The sequence below is a fragment of the Erigeron canadensis genome, chromosome 2, assembly GCF_010389155.1.
Source record: "Erigeron canadensis isolate Cc75 chromosome 2, C_canadensis_v1, whole genome shotgun sequence".
Classification (NCBI taxonomy): Eukaryota; Viridiplantae; Streptophyta; class Magnoliopsida; order Asterales; family Asteraceae; genus Erigeron; species Erigeron canadensis.
The window spans coordinates 1,561,165-1,575,502 of NC_057762.1; the positions used below are offsets into that span (position 1 = coordinate 1,561,165).

General features: G+C 34.5%; 2 protein-coding genes across 2 annotated transcripts; both read left to right on the plus strand.

Moving 5' to 3' along the window:
* The first annotated feature begins 2,330 nt into the window (after nucleotides 1-2,330).
* On the plus strand, nucleotides 2,331-3,827 carry LOC122586683. The gene has a single exon (XM_043758668.1). The coding sequence runs from the start codon at nucleotides 2,331-2,333 to the stop codon at nucleotides 3,825-3,827; it is 1,497 nt and encodes a 498-aa protein (XP_043614603.1).
* Nucleotides 3,828-5,902: 2,075 nt separating this feature from the next.
* On the plus strand, nucleotides 5,903-13,978 carry LOC122586686 (probable (S)-N-methylcoclaurine 3'-hydroxylase isozyme 2). Its single transcript, XM_043758670.1, has 3 exons — nucleotides 5,903-6,338; nucleotides 12,167-13,065; nucleotides 13,267-13,978. Exons 1-3 carry the CDS (start codon nucleotides 5,903-5,905, stop codon nucleotides 13,882-13,884), a joined length of 1,953 nt encoding a protein of 650 aa, XP_043614605.1. The 3' UTR covers nucleotides 13,885-13,978.
* Nucleotides 13,979-14,338: the final 360 nt, after the last annotated feature.

Sequence of the window (14,338 nt, forward strand, 5' to 3'; positions counted from 1 at the left end):
AAAAGTAATATATAAAATATGTTCAGTAAAACTTATTAATATTTTATTCCAATAGTCACGTGTTTGATTCCATTATTCTACATTTCTACCCCAGCCATTATTTTTATTTTTTATTTTTATTTTTTGGTTGCATGTTATGTCTAAGATTTTTAAGATTTGACATAGCTAGGGATTTTATTGGGCTAGCTTAAGATATCAATCTTTTATTTTCGTATTAATAAACTGCTTAAAATAAATAAGAAATAATTGTATTGCTTTTTTTAAAGTATATGTTTAATTATACTTTAAAAAAAATACTACATTATAATATTATAGCCTTATTGAACTATTTCAGACACAAAAATGTATTCGTAATAGTAATATCATGAAGGTGGTTTAATTAAATCTACTTGAGCATTCGTTGTGCATGTTATTGCTCGTAACAAACACGTTTACGACAATTAAGGTTATGATATTGCCTTAAGGGTTTTTTTTATTTCTTTTTGTTTTTGTTAGTTATTTTGTGACATACTTTTGAGTCTTGTTGTGATATCACTCTTAATTAAATAGATATGATTTTAATATGAACAAACTTTTTTGTATTTATGATTGTTTTTTTAGTCTAGAATTTTATTATTATTATTATTATTATTATTATTGTTTTAAATAAATTATAAAGATTTAATGGTTAGGCTTAAGAATTTTACATAGGGATAGAAGGTAAATGGGCAACAAGCTGCGCCGCTAACCCTTTTTGAATAGAAGAACCAAGAAATTTAAAAACTATATTCATGTATGTTAGCATCATGACGTTAGTGTGCATGACCTGTTAAATCCTACCAAGGAACTCAACGCTTCAGATGCGAAAAATCCATTGTTGGTCTTTCTGTGAAATTTTTTTCGTTTCTCAAACTTCGTTGATAATAAACATAAACATGATATTTGAGGTCTGTTTAAGCATAAAATTACACGGGTTTATTATGTGATATTATACTTAATTTCAGGGGGGTTAATCTTGTATGGAACGTGAAAAGGTTATCGAGGGCTTGTTAGCGGTTCCATGTTCGGTGTGGAAATATGAACAATCTCCACGCTACCAAGCTACTAAGGCGATGTTATGCATAGGTGAGGATGGTATGTTGTACGTGTGTGTGGATCTGAGGCCAAAGGGTATGTTATTTATAGGCACCAAGGGGAGTGGTCCTTGGCGTGTGACGTTTTCATGGCAGGAGGCCGTTATTCGGTGCGTCGTGTTGCTTAACAAACTTTGTCTCTTTGGCTCAGAGGTCCCAGTACGATCTTGCAGTGTACAATCATAAACATCATCGCTCTGGGACCAACGCTTCCGGGTTAAGGCATTGTTCCGATGCTATAATGATAGCCGTAACCCTAAGCCGGAGGGTGTACGTCATCAAGGTCCAGTAGCGTGGGACACGTACCCTAGTGGCAGAGCTACCGAAGAGTGGGATGGGCCGTATAGTGACCTCATCTTTGTATTAGGCTGTTATATCTTTTGGCCAATCTTAATTAAAAGAGGTTCATCCATGATCAGATGTTTGATTGTTATTAAAAATTTATTGTTACTAATAATTTCTTATTATGATTTAGATTTCCTTTTACTTGTTTTTGTCTATCTTGCCCATCCTGAAAAAACTTTCTAGTTTTACCAGTGAGTCAGTGACGTACCCCGAGTTATATTATAATTTAAATTGAACGTGGAATAATATATAGCTCGCATTATATACTTTATTTATACTCATATGATATATGAATTGACTATACATATTGTATGCATTCGTTCTTTTCAAATGTTAGCCTAATAATGAGAAACATGTATCATAAAAATATTTTAAGAGTTGTAAATGTAGGTGATGTAAAAGAGATATGGTAGTTATTTTAAAGGTTGTTGTATGTTATAAACAATGTTGTTAAGGGTATTATTATAGGTATATAAGTTAAAGATATTTAAATTAGTGAATAAAGGAGATTAGTAATTTGGGTAGATAGTGGTTGGATAATATTTTAAGAATATATTGGGTAAATCTAATGTGTGGGTTGAGAAGGAGTTAAAATGTTGATGGATCTTTTAAATATTTTAAAGGCTATAATTTTAAAAAGAAAGAATAATGATTTGTTTTATAAGGGTGTAAAAATTACGAGTACAATTCTATAGTAAGTTCTCAACTCCATATGGAAGGTGACATGGAGTTAGGTAAAAGGCTTAAACCAAGTGCATTTCACACTTCTATAAATACCCAACTCATGTGACATGGTAGTTCAAACTTATTTACATTCAGTCATCAATATAAAAAAAAAACATATAGTCTCTAGTTAACTAGTCTTGAATTGCCATGGCGCCATTGCTTATCCCAAGCTTTTTCGTGCTTGAATCCGGTGGGAAATATTTGAGCGTAGCAGAGAACAATTCAAAAAACAACCTACCATCAGGGTTCGTGAAATTTAATGAAGAAAATATTTGGAGTCCTCGAACCAAGTTTGCGGCTGAGCCAGCAGAAACCGGGGAGGATGGCGCAAAATTGGTGCACATCAGATCCTGTTACAACAACAAGTATTTGGCGACACAACAAATCGGGAACAATTTATGGATTGTTGCTTTTGCCAAAAAGCCAGAGGAAGACCGAACAAAAGCGTCATGCACGTTGTTCGAGCCTCATTATTCCTTGTTGTCGTCAGATGATCAACAAACAACAACATCCGTCTGCTTGCGCCATGTTCAGTCCCAGGCCTCTGCAACACACTCGTTGAGTGCGGATGATGATGGTGACGCGGCCCAGGAAGGATTGCTAATATCCTCTGGTAGTGCTGGATCTGGTTTCCGTGCAATTGATTCCAAGTCTCTGATAGTACTTCCCACTCTAGTGGCATTCAAAACATCAGACGCTAAAGGAAAATTCGTCTGCTCCCGTAGACTGAGAAGCATTGCAATTCAGAGAGGTTGGCCATATCTGCGGTTCGAGGATGACCTCGATATCGCAGATGAAAAGGTGGCCAAGCAGCTCTTCCCCACTGCCCAGGGATACTATCGTGTAAAGGACTTGTACTTTGATAAGTTCTGGAGGCGTAGTAAACCTTCCTGGAATGGGGCTAACCCCAACTGGATATGGGGTGACGGCGAATCTAACAATACCTCTAACGAAACCTTGTTTTCCGTCGTCAGAGTAGACGACAATGTCATCGCTCTTAGAAACATGGAGAATAACAACTTCTGTGGTCCCCTCTCCGCGGAGGGAGAATCCAACTGTTTGAACGCCAACTTTCCTAATTTGACAAGTCAGGCTATGCTGATGATACAGGAGACCGTCCTTTTAAGGACGATCTCGGGTATCACATACCGGCTATCTGACGTAAGGATTTACGGGGAGCAGATGATAGAATGTGACACTGCTTTTGCAACCAACAACCTCCCAGACCATAGCGCCAATATCACGCTAAATTTTTCCTTTACCGATTCCAGAACCACTAGCTGGGAGAACTCAGTGTCGTTCTCATATGGAGTAATGACAGAATTCAAAACAGACAGGATACCCTTCATTGGGTCTGGAGGAGTCGAGATCTCAACCGAGTTCTCTCATTCGCATTCGTGGGGAGGATCTGAGACAGAGACGATTGAAAGAGGAGCCACCTACAGTGTGCCAGTGCCAGCGCGAAGTACGGTAAAGGTGACGATGCTGTGTAACAGGGCTCTTTGTGATGTCCCTTTCTACTACACTCAAACCGACCTTCTTCCTTCTGGTGAACGGGTTACCACCATCAATGATGACGGCATCTTCACTGGCATGAACTCCTACAACTTTCATTTTAAATCCGAGCTGGTTCCAAATCCCTAATTCTTGCATGCACTCCATATATATATATCTGTCGTACGTGTCGAATAAGGCCGGCCATGCTTGCATGGATCGAATAATTAGGCCATCAACTTTCGTTTTATATACTGATCTATGTTTTTCCCCTACTTCTGTTTAATTGTTTGTATGGAATAAGGCCATGCATGCCTCATCAATGTATGTATCGTACTTGCATATGTAGATGTTTTATGCATGCATCTTTGCTACTTTATATTAAACTAGCATTATTACCAGCCTAAAATATTACTTATTAACGTATATTATACCACTTTATATCTCTTTATATTTTGTGTGCATTATGTGTCAATTTACAAGAAAGTTGGTTTTTAAAGACGACGCAAAAGTCATCACCAAAACCCCACTAAACGATAAACAATTCAACGAGTTGACTAAAAAAATCAAAGAAACGTTTCAGCGGCGACAAAGTCGTCACAAAATAATTTTGCCTTTTCTTTTTTATTTTTCCCAATGACAAAAAATGAAAAATAATTTGTGATGCTTCATGTCGTCGTAAATGCCGTCACGAAATATATTTATTTTTCATTTCCATTTTTTTCTTTTCCCTCCCAAAAAATAATTTTCCCGCCATGCTTTTGGTGACGATTTTTGTGACGACATTGTCGTCCCTAAATCCTTTTTCCCCAAAAAAAAATGTCTTCGTTTTTCGTTTTAGTTTTTTCGTTTCCCGCCTAAATGAAAAGTTCCCGCCACTGTTCTAGGGACGAGTTTTGTGACGACTTTGTCGCCCCCAAATAGTTTTTTTCAGAAAAAAACAATGTTATTTGTGACGACTTTGTCAACGAGTTTTGGTTGTATTTTCTTTTTATAGAAAATTGAATAAGTAGTCGGAGTAAAGACAATGTTACATGAGGATTTAAGTAGAAGATCTTGCCTTGGAGGAACCTTATAATTAGCTGATGGATCAATGACATTAGAGGTTTATTAATCCCCTTATCATGGCTCTTAACATGTTATAACACCCCTAATGTTGTCAAGATCAAATCCCATTAACATATAGTGATATATATATAGTTTGTGGAAATTATTATAAAAATGTACAATTAATGTATTTAGTTCTCTAAATCAACAAATTCATATATATATCAAAAGTACCGAAATACCTTAATTGAATAATGTATTGTTAACAAAATAGATTGCAAGAATGACCTCCATATAATATTTAGTTTTAAAGCTTTAACGCTCATAACTCATTTATCATTATTATAAATCATGACATATTAAATGATTGTGAAATGCCTAGCCGAAGGATAAACTAAAAAAATATAAAAGGGTGAAAACGAAACTATTAACAAATAAAGGGTATGAAACAAAAAATAATGGTTTGATCGAGTTGATTATGTAACACATATATATTTGCATTTTTCTTTTAATTTATGGGGCCTAATTGGTTTGATTGAGTTCAACTAATTGAATATTGCCAAAAGAACGGTGTTTTTTTGGTCGGGCATTTCAATAATTTTATAATCTTTTCAGGTAACATATAGATTTTTTTTTCCACCTAACATATCTAAGATAATAGTTATAATAATAATAAAAAATAATCATAATAGTAATAAAAGCTCCAATAATTAGATGAGTATTGACATTTCTCAAATTTGCCTCGTACATATCATATCAAAGCGCGCGCGCCTCTCTTTAATTTTATCTAGGGGCACCTATATCTTGATCAGTTAGTTTCATGTAATTTAAACAAGGTAATTTCTAAAACAATCTTTGTTCATTTTTTAATGTTTTCATTTCAATAAAATTAAGTACGTGTTGAGAAGGATGACATACATGTTAAGCCCCTAATTATGTTACGTTTCTTTGTTACAGTTGTTTTATAGAGTTGTGATCGATTACAACACTATGGAAGATATGATCATCATTGTTGTTTCCTTGAATTGGTTTCTTGCGCAATCGTTTACTACTTATTTAGTATTATGGTCACTAAACGTAGTTCTTCAAAAGTCAACTTGCCACCCGGTCCATATTCGTGGCCGATCATTGGCAACTATTTTCAAGTCCGAAAGGATACCCATATTTGCCTCGCCGAGATGGCCCAAGTGCATGGACCACTCATGACACTACGTGCCGGTCAAAAACTTATCATCGTTGGATCATCAGACACCGTGGCAGCAGAGATTCTCAAGACACATGATAAAGCTCTTTCATCTCGAGATCTATCACGATTGCTTGTTCATGACAAGGAACAAGCCGGTCATAACAAAAATCTTGTTTTTTCGTCAAACTGTGATATGATGATATATGGTTGGAGGTATATACGTAATATCTACAGATCGGATCTTTTTTCAAGCAAAGCTTTGGAATATCGTAAGACGTTGAGAGAAAGTAAGGTTACGGAGCTGATGAAGTATTTGAGTTCAAAAGAAGGTGAAGAAATATGTATAAATAAGGTCATGTTTGCAACGGCAATTGACCTCTTAAGCAATACAATATTCTCTATAGATTTTGTGTACTTTGAGGGCAATGGTATAGGTTCATGCATTATGAACCTGACTAGAAGACTTTCTAAGTTGGCTAAGCCACAATTAGCAGACATGTGTCCTTGTATATATATTCGGTAGATGGGATTTATATGGTTGGTATAAGAGGTCATGCATATTTTAAGGCAGCTTGGAGATGTTTGGAAGGATAGTCTCGATAAGAAAAGAAGAGATAATAACAATGGAAGAGATATTTCTTCGAGTCTAATCGACTTTGGTGATACGTTGATTGAAAAGGGATTTGATAATCACCAAATTAATATCGTGCTTCAGGTGTTTTATTCTCTTGCTCTTTCAAAACCTTAAGCTATATATATATTAACATTAACTAGTTTAATTAGTTAAATTATTTTTAATTACGTTTGAACCTCTTAAAAACATGCATATTGGTTTCCTTGATTATGTTCCACTTCCTTCTTAGGAAATATTCTCGGCAGGTACTGAATTGAAAGCACAAGTGCAGTTATCGAGTTCTTCATTATAGAGCTTCTAAAAAACGAAGAAGTAACGCATAAGGTTGTCGATGAAGTCATGAAACAAATTGATGGAAATATATATAGTGACAGAGTCTGATTTGGAACGCCTACCCTACTTAGAAGCTTGCTTTAAAGAAACACTCAGATTGCACCCTCCAGCACCACTTCTTTTGCCTCATAAAGCTACCCAAACATGTGAAGTGATGGGATACACCATTCCAAAAGATATATAGTCAAGTACTAGTTAATGTTTGGGCAATCAATCATGATCCAAAAAATTGGGACGATCCTTTTAGCTTCAAACCCGAAAGATTTATTGGATCGAACTTGAGTTACAAAGGCAAAGACTTTAAGTACATACCGTTCGGGTCAGGAAGAAGAATGTGTCCAGGAGAAGCAATGGGATCCTAGACAATCCCCTTAATAATGGCCTCTCTAATTCAGAACTTTGACGTGTCCCTTCCAAATCACATAAATGCCAAAGAGATAAACATGGAAGAGGCATTTGATTTTGTGATGCGCAAGAAAGAGCCAATAAATGTAATTTTCAAGCTTCGTGATCGAACAGTCTAAGAATTGACGTAAATCTCATGCATATCTGCTTTTGTGAAGTATCTAATGATTCTAATCATCATCTCGATCTATGCATGCAAGGGCTCTCTATATATAAGTTGTAATAGAAATAAAAATTGAATGGGTACTTGTGTGTGCTTTGGTGCTCTGAATGTATTATATATTTATTATCAATTGATGAAATTTCGAAGTATAAAATGTCTAATGATAGCTTTTATTTATTGTATAAAAAATATAAGTTGTAAATTGTTCTTTGACGTGGATATAAAAAATATATTTTTACAATTTATAAAAAATATAAATTGTAAAAATATAAAATGTCTAATGATAGCATATGTTGATGTAAATAAAATGTTGAGTATATTGTATATTGTATATTTGTATATATATCAGTATGAGAAATTGTGAAAATATCAAAAGATTGAAGAGAAAAAAATTTAGTTAGAGGAATCTTAGAAAAGTGGGTTAAGTTATTAAATAATGAAAAAAACTAATAAAGTACTTTCTAAATGTTAACTAAAAAAGATTTTTAAAGGTCACTGATCTTTCAATGTTTAATGTAACCTTTTAAAAAAAAAAATTTTCTTTATTAGAATGCTAAAAATTGGTTGTCATCCAACCTATTTCTACAAATATATAGTGTACTGCTTGCTACTTTAAAAAGCACGTGAAGTCTAATAATTGGTTGGCATTCGATTATTATCTATATTTTTCCTTTTATTTTGTACATGATAGATAAGATTTTTATGTCATGATTTCCATATTTAGATAACATTTTTATCTCTGTGAATAACTAATATGGGTGAGAGCATAGGGTGTGGGGCTCCTATGCCGACACCGAATCCCACATAGACAATTGACGTCGACCCCCAACCATACCGCCCGCTTAGTTCTTGGTTCTTGCTTTGGCATGTGGCATTTGAATGCCGAAGCTCGGGGTTTGATTTTCTTTTTTATCTATTCCAAATGAATACTAAAAAGAATCGAAGAGCGCAAAGGCAGAAGAAGACAAGAACAATAATGGAAATGTTAGAAATGGGTTAAGTATTTGGAGATGTACGTAACATGTACTCGTACATTTTTCTTATTGTGTGAAAAAAAAAATTATTCGGTTAATTGCATGTAATTAACTTACAAATTTCAAAAAAAATGTGTAAGCGACAAGCTAAATGTTGATGTGGGGGTCACTCATTGTGTCATGTTTCAGATGTAGGATGGTATCACGTTAACATCCAACCGATTTTTTTACAAGATTTGTTCTATTTTACAAATTATTTACATACAATAAATCGAATGGAATTTTTTTTTCACATAATAGTAAAAGTGTACAAGTCATATACATATCGAGATACCTAACCCATTAATTTCCAAAAGTCTTTAGAAAAGAAAGAGAAAAACCTTGTCCTTGACCTATTCTTCAAGATTAAGCGCGTCAAACTCAATGGACCAAGTTTAACCAGGTTAATATTTTTACTAAGTAACAAGAGTACAAAATAAAAGAATTTTACCACAATAGTCAAAATTCCGGGTCCACGAACCGCACAGCTTGGCTTCAAACCCATGATAACTGCCAAATTTATCACAATCCTTTTCTTTAGTGCACAATAAAAAACTTCGCACACAATCTTATACTTTGAGAGATACAAAGGTTTTTTTTAATGTAAACAACTTATATGTTTAAGCTAAAACAAAGACGAACACTTTGCGGCACTTTCAATAGCCTTAGGGGTTTCTTAATGGAACTCAAAGTCACATGTACGATTGTCATTCTCGGTATAGTCTAATTTAACAAGCAAAACTATCTATAATACTCTTTATAAAACAAATCCAGCCTTCTCCTTAATTAAGATTTTGAAATACTTAAATTACTCTAATAAATTCAATATTCTTCTCATTCATTCATTAAATGTATACAAAATGCCCCTAACAATTTTAACTCACACAAATCTAAGGTCAAACCCTAATCTAATTATTTATTTATATCTATATTATTATACGGCAAATATCATTTTATTGAATTTTAAGTTTCAATATCCCAAAATTCATTAAAACTACATTGTATCAATAACTTACACTACTTGTCACTGCCACCATTACCACCAATCGTCGCTGCCACCGTCGACGCTACCGTCGCACACCAACATTCGTTATTGTCACCGTCGCCACCATTACATCGCCATCACCACTGTCACCTCTACCTCCGCCGTTACCGCCACACGCCACCACCACCCGTCATCGACCACCTCAATCGCGTGGATACTCTTCTAATATAAGTAAACGACCTCCAAATTAGTTTAAAAGAAAGGCAAAATGATGTTTTCCTTTTTATTTTATATATTTCATTTAGGAAATTTAACACACAAGCATACTCGTTGATTTAATTTATCATTGTAAATTATAATAGATTAATTAACTAATAAGAATATTAAAAACGAAAGATATTATAGCATTTGATATTTTGTTATTCAGTTAGGCATTTCGTCAAATACATTGTATGCATAAAATACAAACAATCATGTAAACAATATTAATTATTGCTTGGATCTTATCCTCTCGAAAAACAGACAAACAAAATATCAAAAAATGTGATAAATAAAAAGATAAAATGAAAAGATATAATTTTGAAGTTTTAAGAAGCTTAGAGAAAGGGAAGATTTAATTTGGGAAAAATAATGGCGGAGTTATTTTAGATTTTAATACGTTTTGGCCAAAATTATTCAAACATGGAGGGAACTTTGTTTTATTATTCGAGTGCACCTCCCATCATATAATGATAAAGTTTTTACATATACTTTAAACTACAATACGTCAAATATCTCATGACATGTCACTTTAAAAAATCAAACCTATGACCTAATTAATAGTAATATAACTTTCATTGTCTGAGAAAACCTTTAACAAGTAAAAGAGAAAAAATTATGTAATCTAAGTAAAAATTAGTGTATGTACGTATATGTATTTCAGAAAAGATTCGCGAAATACGACGGTTGTTTTTTTTTATATTTATGGTGTTCAATAAACGGTTGTCCCAACTTATGATTTAAAAAATAATAAAATTTAAATGCAGTGGCGGCTTAAGGTTTTTTGAGGCCTCAAACGGTATCAATTTTTGAGGCCTAATTCATTACCATATAACTTAGAGTAAAAGAGAAAAGCAAAAAAAAAAAAACAACTCGATTTTTATTATAAACTACTAGTAATAAAAAAGATATGGATGTTGATACCAAAACCAATAAGAGCGTTACTATAATGCAAATTATATATTGTAGTTAGTCCAAAATTCAAACGTTAAGTCGAATATACAAAATATTGAGGCCTCGAAAATTTAGAGGCCTAAAGCGACCGCCTAGTTCCATAGTACTGTTGAACTACTTCTGTTAAAATGTGATAATTGTATACAGATGTGATGGTTAAAGTTATATGACCAAATGTCAAAGTGCATTCTTAAGTTTTTATTAATACAATAATACGATTTCATCAAGTATTAAAAAACCACCATAATAAGATCCAACGGAAAAAATAGATATCGTTATAATCATACTTATTCAGTTACTCGATCAGATAATTACCCAACATAAATCTTGTGGTATCAGGTGCTTTTTACGACTATCAAGTTATCCTGTAAATACTTGAGTGCCTTTTAGTGATTTATATTGGTTCCCTATTGTTGTAAGATGCAATAAAAGGTTAGCACGTAAATTAACAACAATAGCTGCAGAGACTCTATTGTTGTTCTCAATAATACCGGTCCTCAAACAACTTTGTCCTATTAGGGTTTTCTCTCTTCTCTCTTTAACCTCTCCCTCTCCCTCTCCTTAACAGTAACAAATTTCTAGATCTAAGATCTGAATTTGTGATCCGAAGAGTAGGATTGAGATTGAGATTGAGATTGAGATCGAGATTATCCCTATCCGGTTAAGGCTTCCACTTCGGTGGATCTAACCCTATTTTTCACTTTTGAGCCGGAGGTCCCTTCCACTCCGGTGGATCTGGAAGCAGCCTCTCTACCTTTGAGTAGGGTTAAGGTATGTCTACATTATACCTCCCCCATAGCCCGGCTTATGTCGGGATTGGGTACCTTGTTGTTGTTGTTGTTGTTGTTGTAGCTGCAGAGACTCTATTATATATTGTCTTGTTCTAATTCTAAGTTATGAAGGCTGATCGGGACCACTTATAGCAAGTCACGAACGACATGTCTTCAAGGAATTGAATTCTTTGCACTTCTTTAAGGAATCAGAAGATTAACAAAGACTCCTTGAAGTATTACACAAACACACATTCGCTGAAACGTACCATTGAACTTTTGTGCCCAATTAATTTGAATTTATTTTTCTTATGTGACATGATTATTGAGACCCATCCTCTCCAATATATAATAATGCAGTGAGATTTTAGCCTTTTCTAATTATTTGATTTCAGTTGATCATCATGTACGTTGGTTTTTATTTATGAATGAGATAAGATATGATCGATTTTGAGAAGTATTTTATAATACATATATTAATTGCTGGCCATAGACAAATTAAATTTCATGACTCAAGTGGCTACCAGAATTGAATTTTAAAGCTCCATCATATCTGAGAAAATTCTTATCATCGCCGGCCTCGATCTTGATCAGTTTATCTTGGTTTCATATTATTACAAGGTAAAATCTAAAACAATCTTTGCTTACTTTTTACAGTTTTCATTTACTTAAATCTATGTACTAGTAGCATATATGCAAGTTAAGCTTGATTATGTTACGCTTTTAATTTCTTTGTTACAGTATTGCGATTACAATATATGGAAGATATGATCATCATCGTTTCCTTGGTTTGTTGCGCAATCGTTTACTTCTTATTTAGTATAGTCATTAAACGTAGCTCTACAAAAATCAACTTGCCACCTCTTCCACCAGGTCCATATTCGTGGCCGATCATTGGAAATTACTTCCAAATCCGAAAGCATGATACTCATATTTGCCTCGCTGAGATGGCCCAAGTGCATGGACCACTCATGTCACTACGTGCCGGGCAAAAACTTATTATCGTTGGATCATCAGCAACCGTGGCTTCAGAGATTCTCAAGACACATGATAAAGCTCTTTCAGCCCGAGATTTACCACAACTAGTTATTCAAGACAAGGAACAAGCCGCTCACAACAAGGCCCTTATCTTAACGTCAAATTGTGATGATGGTTGGAGGTATTTACGTAGTATCTACAAATCGGAGCTTTTTTCAAGCAAAGCTTTGGAATCTCGTATGGAGTTGAGGGAAAGTAAGATTATGGAGATGGTGAAGTACTTGAGTTCCAAAGAAGGTGAAGAAATTTGTATAAATGATGTCATGTTTGCAACAGCCATGATCATCCTAAGCAATACATTATTGTCTATGGATCTTGTGGACTTTGAGGGCAATGGTATCGGTTCGGACCTTAAGAACTTGATACGAAGACTTACCAAGTTGGCTGAGCTACAATGGTATAGGCATGAAATATTTAGGTCAGGTGATTTACATGCTTGGTATAAGGAGGTCATCCATGTTCTAAGGGAGCATGGAGATGTTTGGAAGGATAGTCTCGAGAAGAAACGAAATGGAAGCTCTATATCATCAAGTCTAAATGATTTTGGTGACACTTTGATTGAAAAGGGATTTAACGACCACCAGATTAATGTAGTGATCCAGGTTTTTCATTCTCTAGCTCTTTCAAAGTTAACTTCAAGCTATCAACTAGTCATTTCTAGCTTGTCTCATATTATGACAAAAAAAATACATAAATACGCATCTAATTAGGTTCAAACTCCTTAAACATGCACATTGATACTAGCTAGTAGTCATTAATTAATTAGTTAAATCATCCTTAATTCTGTTCTTTTTCCTTCCTAGGAACTACTTTCGGCAGGTACTGAAAGCACGAGTTCAGTCATCGAGTGGTATTTTGTAGAGCTTCTTAGAAACGAAGAAGTAATGCACAAGGCTGTTGATGAAGTCATGAAACAAATTGAAGGAAATGTCGTCACAGAGTCTGATTTGGAACGCCTACCCTACTTAGAAGCCTGCTTTAAAGAAACACTCAGATTGCACCCTCCAGCGCCACTTCTTTTGCCTCATAAAGCTACCCAAACATGTGAAGTGATGGGATACACCATTCCAGAAGATAGTCGAATATTAGTCAACATTTGGGCAATCAATCGTGACCCGAAGATCTGGGACGACCCTTTATGCTTCAAACCTGAAAGATTTATTGGATCGAAGTTGAATTATAACGGAAAAGACTTTGAGTACATACCGTTCGGGTCAGGAAGAAGAATGTGTCCCGGACAAGCAATGGGTTCCAAAACAATCCCCTTAATAATGGCATCTCTAATTAGGAACTTTGATGTGTCCCTTCCAAACCACATGAATGCCAGAGATATTAACATGGACGAGACATTCAATGTTGTAATGCGAAAGAAAGAGCCATTACATGTAATTTTCAAGCTTCGTGAAAATTCCAAAAATTGAGGTACATCATGGATATCCACTCTTGCGAAGTATCTTATGATCTTAATTACTCTGTATTCTAAAGAAAAATAATCTTAAGATTATAATCGTCATTTATACCAAATGCTTTAAATATGTAAGTTGTAACAATAATAAATGAATGAGTGTGTGTGTAATTGCTTTCATGTAGGCTATAAATGTATTAGACTAAGGCGTATGAGGCGAAATATGAGACGCTTTGGCCCGGAACGCCCGCTAAATTGCCTCCTTGGCATTCCAAGTTTTTTTTCTCTCCTTCACGGGTGGGCAAGAACGTTGACTTACACACCCCGTCACTACAAGAAAAATATCATTTAGCGACATTTTTAATGACTTATTTGGAGACATATTTGAAGGTAGTGTCACACTTAGCGATATCAAGTAAGAAGTTTCTAGGAAAAAGTCGTAGATTTTTGCGACATTAGAATGTAAGACG

What these genes read in the sequence shown, in the direction of transcription:
- LOC122586683 (XM_043758668.1), top strand. Translation starts at nt 2,331, where the DNA reads ATGGCGCCATTGCTTATCCCAAGCTTTTTCGTGCTTGAATCCGGTGGG.
- LOC122586686 (XM_043758670.1), top strand. Translation starts at nt 5,903, where the DNA reads ATGGCCCAAGTGCATGGACCACTCATGACACTACGTGCCGGTCAAAAA. An exon ending in TGTGTACTTTGAGGGCAATG is followed by an intron (nt 6,339 to 12,166) that starts GTATAGGTTCAT and finishes TCTTTGTTACAG; the next exon opens with TATTGCGATTACAATATATG. An exon ending in AGATTAATGTAGTGATCCAG is followed by an intron (nt 13,066 to 13,266) that starts GTTTTTCATTCT and finishes TTTCCTTCCTAG; the next exon opens with GAACTACTTTCGGCAGGTAC.